At 43.5% G+C, this 8015-nt stretch overlaps 1 protein-coding gene across 1 annotated transcript in view; it reads right to left on the reverse strand.

Moving 5' to 3' along the window:
- Window positions 1-8015, reverse strand: part of Ift43 (intraflagellar transport 43) — a 92738-nt gene that overhangs the window by 82808 nt on the left and 1915 nt on the right. Inside the window, exons 2-4 of the mRNA XM_026402094.2 lie at window positions 6470-6509; window positions 6267-6345; window positions 3585-3677 (exon numbers count right to left, since the gene is read on the reverse strand). Of these exons, the coding sequence (XP_026257879.2) occupies window positions 3585-3677; window positions 6267-6332 (159 nt within the window). The 5' untranslated portion in view covers window positions 6333-6345; window positions 6470-6509. The remainder of the gene's footprint in view (window positions 1-3584; window positions 3678-6266; window positions 6346-6469; window positions 6510-8015) is intronic.

An 8015-nucleotide genomic window follows, 5' to 3' on the forward strand; every position in this document is an offset into this window, starting at 1 on the left:
CCAACCAACTGCCACCATGTAGGAACACCAGCCCACCATTCCTATGGGGTCAGAATTTCAGATTTTCAAGACAAGTCCCAAAACTGGATTTTTGTGTGAAATTTCCCAATTTGAAAATGTTAACCAGGACTGGGGCTGTGGCTCAGTGGTAGAGCACCTGCCTCGCACATATAAGGCACTGGGTTTGATCATCAGCACCACATAAAAATAAATAAACAAAATAAAGATGTTGTGTCCATGTATAGCTAAAAAAAAAAAATTTAAATGTTAACCAAATTTTTAAAAGCTTTAACTCTGTACAAATCAACCAAAATATGACTGCAAGCTAACTTCAGCCTGAGGGCAGCTTTCAATCTCAGTGGAGAGTAAGGGCAGAATTAAAAGAACACACAAGTTCTAGAGAACACACAAGTTCTAGAGAAATAAATGGTTAGCATCATTCTGAGCACTTCCATGTCAGATTGTTAGGGGCTTTCCACATATTATCTCATTTTTCTTTCTAGCCACCCTACGAATACATAATGTTATTATTATTTTTACCAATGAAGAAACTGAGGCTTAGGGAGACTTCTCATTGTGGGATTAATATGTGGCCCAGCCAGGACTTCAGGCCAGATCTGTGATTTACACGCCCTTCGTAAGGAATACATGGATCACTGCTGACCAACTCAGGGTTAAATGAGTGACAGTCATTGAGAGACTTCCAAATCAGCTCTTAAAGAGACCCTGGTCACATTCTCTTTCTTTGCTGCCCTTTAATAAAAACAGCAAAGCTATCTAAATACTCATTCACTAATGTATTTAATAAGTGAATGGATGCTTACACAGTGCTTTTCAGTTTATTAAAGGGCTGTTAAACATGGGTCTCGCTTAATCCCTGCATCAACCCAGCTGTATTATTAGCACCACATGACAGATAATGAAATGGAGGATTCAAGAGATTAGTGGATTTGTTTAAGATCCAGGCAATTAGCAGTGCCCAGACTCAGCCCTGGTCTCCTGATGCCAAGTCCTGTGTTCTCTCTGCTTCCTTCATCAGGGTTCCCAATGCCACCACCTCACTTTAAAATAACTATTTGTTTGAAACTAATTCCCACTTCATTCTAGTATGTCTGACGGCTCCCAGGTACCACATTTACATTTTCATGGATATCTTCACAATTAATCCAGTGAGAGGACAAAAATAAATACACCAAGTAGTATACTCAGAATTGGAATGTAAATGGGCACACACACAAGTCCTAGGATCTAATTTTAGAAAGAAACAGCCCCAAAGTCCCACAAAGCCCAGTGCATCTGGCCCCCTGGGAGGCTGCCTAAATCCTTGATTAACCCAGGAAGAGAAGGGATCCTGGAATCCCGCTGGCATTTTGCTTTCAGGGGCACCAGCTGGATGAGAAACAGAATGATTTTGAATCATGTGCTCCCAGAGTCAAAAAATAAAAAAAATAAAATAAAAATAAAAAGGTAAATGTCTCTGGGGAAATAAGTAGGTTTTCCTGAAAGGTTGGAACCCTGAAGGGCTCAGGCCACTGACTGTGAAGCTGTGTTCTCAGTGCACTGATTCTCAGCTGGGAAACCAGGGAAGGAGATGGTAGGTGAGCAGTGCCCATGACCTCAGCCTTGGAGCCCACCTGGGACAAGGGTCACCTTTATTAGTCTTTCTGGTTGCCAATGATGGAGAGAATGTAAGTTCTGTTGCAGTACAATCTTGTGACTTCTGTTCCCTGAAGTATACCGAAGTCCTAAATTGAGACCCAGCATATAATAAGCTCAATGAATACTTGTTGGATAAATAAATGAAGGATCTGCTGTCAGAATGGATCCGCCTAAACTTCTGTGCAAGAAGAGGCTTCCTGCAACCCTTCCCCTGCTTCCTCTTTTTTTCTCTGAAGGGTCAGCTGCATACACTCCTGCAGTTCAAGCTGCCCAGAGATCCAGGGTCTGACAAGTCTGCTTTCACCAGCTTCCTACTCTACGCCACCATCCCCCATACTGTGCCTGCCCTGCTTCACTATCTGCCCACTCCCACCTGTAACACTTCTGCTCAGCTTCTAAGGTGTAATACACCGCACACTAGGGACTTCACCCATCTCACCAATGGCAGTGGCAACCACATGGCTCTTCTGTGATAGACAAAGGAGTGTAATAGTAAGAGACAACCCCTGCCTTCCAGAGTCTTGCATCTTTTTTTTTTTTTTTTAAAGAGAGAGAGAGAGAGAGAGAGAGAGAGAGAGAGAGAGAGAATTTTTTTAATATTTATTTTTTAGTTTTCGGCGGGCACAACATCTTTCTTTGTATGTGGTGCTGAGGATTGAACCCGGGCCGCACGCATGCCGGGTGAGCGCGCTACCGCTTGAGCCACATCTCCAGCCTGGCTCACATCTTTAATGGGGTATCATGGCCAAAGTCACAAAATGATAATCCTCTGGCCCAATCTAGAGCCCACACAGTGACTTTATATTTCCATATTCAGCTGCTAATTTCTAAAAACTTGCTGCTTTCATGTAACACTTTAGACTGATAGCATGTCTTATAACTCTGGAAGATCTGGCAATATTGATCTTGTATTCCCCATAGCATCAACCAGCTTCAGCTACACAATGGTTACCCCTTTAGAGGTGTCAGTGGAATGTATTCCTTATGAAAATGAAGAATATTCCTGCAGATCTGACATATCAGTAGAGCATGTCTGTGCTGGGTACCTGGCACACTTTGCTCATGCACCTGCCTGGCCCATTAGGTTTCTCCGCAGGGGTTCCTCATTTGCTGTAAACCTACCTTGTATCTACAAATCCAACAACTCAGAAGTCAGGGGTCCTACCATCTGGGAACTCTGTCTGGTGGGACAGACAGACACATAAAAAGATAATTAACATAGAATGTGACCTTCCCCAGAGGAGGTACTATGGAACTAAAAGGAAGGAGCCCTAACTTGCAGAATTTAGGGGACAGCTAACAGAATGGAGGGCCCTGGGCTGACTCTTGAAAGCCAAACAGAGGAAGATAAAAAAGGACTGTGAGCCAACTGCCCAAAATAGTGCCTGGTCATAAAAACCACTCCTCAGGGTGACCCACCCTCCATGAAGAAGCTGGGTAATTTCCCATAATCCCAGGCCACTCAGAAAATTTTCCGGGAAACTAAGTCCATTAAATGATCCACTTCCTGCCTGAAAATTGCACAAAGTATAGGTCACCGCTGAGAGTAATGTCCAGTTGTGTCATCACCCTTTCGTCACCAGCATGCCTCACTAGCGTTCATTCAGGAGAAATAAAAACCCATATTTCTATTGCATTTTGAAACTTCACAGTCCCTTGTTTCAGCTAACATAAAAAATTCTATACTAAGACTATGAAGAAATGTACAGAAACCAGTCTGGCCTTAAAGAAAACTGTTCCCTTTTCATTTGCTACTAATGGGACCAATGTCAAGGATGGGAATTCCCATATCCAGATTGAAGGAGGGGCTGGCCCTGAAGAAGAAATGTGGAATACGGAATCCTTGCTCATTAAGGAATCACTAAGTCATAACTTGCATTTCTTCACATTTCTCTCTCTCTCTCTCTCTCTCTTTTGGCACTTACCTCTCCGGTCAGAGTCACCGAGGCATTCCTGTCACTGAAGTGATTCTCAGCCTGAGCTGGCTCCTTTTGAGCTCGGCGACCCATCTTGGCCCCCTGTAATGAGAGATGAAGGGCACTGCTGGCCAAATGTCATTTGAACCACTACGAGGATGACAATTCTGGGGAGGTAAGCAAGGACTGGATTTAGGATGTTATGGTGGAGAACAATATTTGACCTTAAAGCAAAGCAGCTGAGATCCATTCTACTTGATAGGGGAACAGGACATTCACAGGTTACTCTCATGAGGTTTTCTTTTAATAGCCATGAGGACTGCAAAAGCAAAATCACTTTTCTATTCAAAGAAATGTAGTTAGAAATGCCTGTAGACTGGGCAGAGACCCCACGTCACATGACTTAATGTCATAGAGGGGGTGGCCATGGCTTCCATGTTCCTAAGCAGAATTTTTTGAAGGCCTAATATCACAGCTGAAAATAGTTAATAAATAGGCTTCTGGAAAAAAATTCTAAATTCCATGGCAACTGACGCCAGAGAAATATAGAAAACATTTGCTTTGAAATATACACTAAATGGATTTGCATTTACAGACAGTAAGGGAAGTCTACTGAAAGAATGTCGAGACATCAACTTTGAAAATTAGAGCACTTCAAAATTCTTAGTCATCAAATGCACCATTTGCAGGTGTTTCCCAAGACCCACCTCGGGTGGAGGTTCTGGTCTCAAACACTTCCCAATACACAAAAAGACTTGGAGACACACTAGTGAGTGTTGAAATACATATAATTTTGGTTGTTTATTTTTAAAAAACTATTAATATAGGCCCTTGGAGATCTCATTTAATGTGGCTTTGCTTGATTCTCACAATAACATGGGCAGGGGCTAGGACAGATGCCATTTTATAAATGAGGAAACTGAGGCCCAGGAAGGTGATTAAGTGGCAGACATAAGTCCAAGAACAAAGTCTTCTGACTTCAAATCCTGGGTCTTTTCCCTGTGCCAAGCTGAGATTTGTTTGAGAATGTTCTAAGAATGAAGAAAACAAGTTTCAAGTTGCTGGATCAGAATTCTTGTTCAGGGTTCATGCTTCAAATTGTAATGTCAATGGTTTAGGTTTCAGGGAGGATGGAAACATTTTTTTTCTGATAGTAAGCAGGCTCACTTTATTCTCAAGGCAGACAATTCCATCCCTTCAGACATGGTTTCCCTCTTCCATTTGTCATAGTGTCAAGTATCTGAATACTGCATACTACATAAATACAGGGACTGTGTTAAAACAAAAATTCAATGATCTTGTCTCTAAATGCTATTTACAGATAGTCTCTCTAATAACTGTAAAATATTTTTAAGATTTTGAACTTTTTAAAGATGCTGTATAAATCCATAGGATAGAACACCACTTTATAACCTGTTTATATATATAGTCTGGGTTCCATCTTCCCACACAAAGACATGAGTTCCACAATGTTTTAGTCACTGCTGTGATCTAGGACAATACCTGAGATACGGTAGGTAGGGCTCGGACATTCATGGAAAGAATGAAGAAATAACCACATTCACATCCACGTATTAAACAAGTTCATATTTCAAGGCAGGCACAGTGGTGCATGCCTGTAATCCCAGTGGCTCAGAAGGCTGAGGCAGGAGGATGGCGAGTTCAAAGCCAGCCTCAGCAATGGAGAGGTGCCAAGCAACTCAGTGAGACCCTGTCTCTCAATAAAAATACAAAATAGGACTGGGGATGTGGCTCAGTGGTTGAGTGCCCCAGAATTCAATCCCTGGTACCCCCTCCCTCATAAAGAGTTCATGTATCAAAAAGGCCTGGTGACCTAATATTCATTCTACTTAGTCAAGCAGGTTGCTTCACTCCAGACCAATTTGCCTCCCTCAGAAAAGTGCTCCTCTATGGCCCTGTGGAGGACATCCAGTGATATCTTTTTAATCTTGACTAATTTTAAAAGCATGCTGGGGGTTGTGATGGAGTAAGAAAAACACTAAATTTAGGTTTTGATGGGTAAATCACAGCTTCAGGCAACTGCCGCTAATCTCTTCTGATAACTTAGCACATGCCAAGCCCTGCAATGTCAAGTGCTTACTATCGAGGTTCAGAGAAATTAACTAATTTTTAAAACACCTACCAAGAGCTTTATACCCCATCTGACTTCAGGGCCCGAGCAACCCTCACCACCATCCCGTACGTTATAAAGTCTTGATTCCCCACAGGAAAAGTGAGGTAGCGCCCGCCTCCCCAGGGGGGTTACAGAAGGCCCTGGCTTCCTCCCTTGCGTGCATAAAACGGGGCGGCTTTTACAAGAACTTCTGGGGTGAGAAGTTCCAAAGGAAAACCTGAGCATGGGTATAAGTGCGACTCTGGCCGGGACCCTCCTGTCACCCTCAGATCTGTCTGGTCCGGGTGAGTTCGCACTTGGGGCTCAAGGCGCAGAGATTTTGCGTGGTCCTAGAGGCCAGCGGGGACAGGACCTGTTTTCTATTTGGGGGATTTTAAAGAAAGCAACCCCCGGGGGCGGGGCGGAACTGGACGCCTCCTCCCGGCCGCAACCCCGTGCGGCTCGACTCGTCCCGCCCGCGCCGGGCAGGGCCTCAGCGCCTCAGCGGCCACGGTCCAGCGGGGCTGTTTTTCCCCACCCGCCGAATTCTAGTCCAAGCCCCCCGCCTCGGTCCTCACGGAGAAGGCCGAGCTGCGGCGCCGCTCCTCGCCCAGGTCCAGCTCCTCGTCCATCTCCGCGGTCATATGACGTCACTTCCTGGAAACCAAGCGTCTCATTCGCGTCCCTGACGACGACTCCGCCCTTCCAATATTTAAAGGGACCGCCGCGTTGTTCCTGGATTCTTCGTGCCACCCTCCAATTTAAAGTTTCTTAAGCCTACCTTGCCTGATTTACAGAAGAAAGCTCCGCTAAGACTGCTCCTGTGAGACAATGAAAAAGGGTTGTGGTTAGTAACTGTCTACATTTGTAACTCTGTTTAAATACATTGGTAAGTGCAAAGCATTACTGTTAAAAGTAGTAATTACTATTCTGATCCCTTCCATTTGTATCCCTTCCAGATACAGAGGGCCTTCAGAGTTATTAGCTCAAGTGAGGGGCATAACAACCTGTAATCCCAGTGGCTTCCATTTGTGGGAAGCAAAATAAATTGTATTGTTTCTAGTTGTCAGATGAAATCAAGTGCAATAAATGATTTATAATGAATTACAGAAAATGCAATATATATAATATCTGTCTTCAAGAAGTTTATGGAGAGGCTGAACCAAAATATCAAGAACCTGGGTGATCTCATTTAATTTCAACAACCCCACAAAGCAAGTAGCAGTAATATTTCTATTCAACAATGAAGGACACCGAGGCACAAAGAAGTAACTTGAGGAAAATAACCTGAGTGCTGAACAGCTGAGACAGATTACAGTAGGAGTATTTTTCTCCAGCATGTACTAGTGGGTGCCAGCCATTGTACTAGGCCAACAGTCAAGTTGAGTCTTCACTGACTCACACTTCATAAAAGATCCCCAAATCAACACTACTGGCCAGGTCCCTGGCAGTGTTCCCTGAGATTCACTGAAGATGGGCTAGTGGCTCTAAAAACAAGCAATATCCCCAGTATGGGAGTAAGGCCTGGATGGCTTTGTCCTTAAAAAAGGAGGACTTGGAAATGGGAGTAGCATCCTTAAAACTGAATTGTGAACATTTCTTAAATATCCAGCAAATTAATAGATTCACGCATTCATTTCACATGATTACTGGGTAGAATTATGAGTTAGCATGCCTAGTAATGGCAAGAACACTGGCAAGGACGTCAGAAGAGTCAAGTTCTCATCCAAGCTCTGCTAATAACTATGCAGCCAGGGCAGAGCCCTCCTGGACCTCAGTTTCCTCACTTGTAATGAGAGGGCTTCTAAGATCCTTTACTTAACTTACTCTGCTTCTTGGCGAGGATATTCTGTAAGATTTTAATCTGAAGCAACATAAGGTGCCAAAAATCTAAGACAGCGTGAGATATCTGCCAATGAATCACTTGTTCCCTTCTTTCTTGGCACCATATGAGGAAGAAGAGGTTCATCTTTGGATCTTTCCATTTCTTGTCATCTCACAGCTATCCCTCCACCACCTTCTAGTCAGTCTATAGAACTTCATGCCCAACTCCCCAACTCCCTGGAAATAAAAGAGGAACAGCACTCACCCTGAGTAGAGAGAAGCCCTATTATAAGACATTTCAAAACTTGATGAACAACTGAATCTAATGAGAGGGGTGCTTAGAAAAACAGGTGCCAGGGCCCTATCTCTAGAGACCAACTTGGTAGTGATGGAATCTCAATACCCCATTAAGGTATAACTTCAATAATTTTCTCTTCTATCTGTAAGAATTAGCTCAAAGGCCTAGTAAGGCCTTCCCTGATCACCCTATTTTAAATTGCAAC

This window comes from Urocitellus parryii, chromosome 6 (genome assembly GCF_045843805.1).
Source record: "Urocitellus parryii isolate mUroPar1 chromosome 6, mUroPar1.hap1, whole genome shotgun sequence".
Taxonomy (NCBI): domain Eukaryota; kingdom Metazoa; phylum Chordata; class Mammalia; order Rodentia; family Sciuridae; genus Urocitellus; species Urocitellus parryii.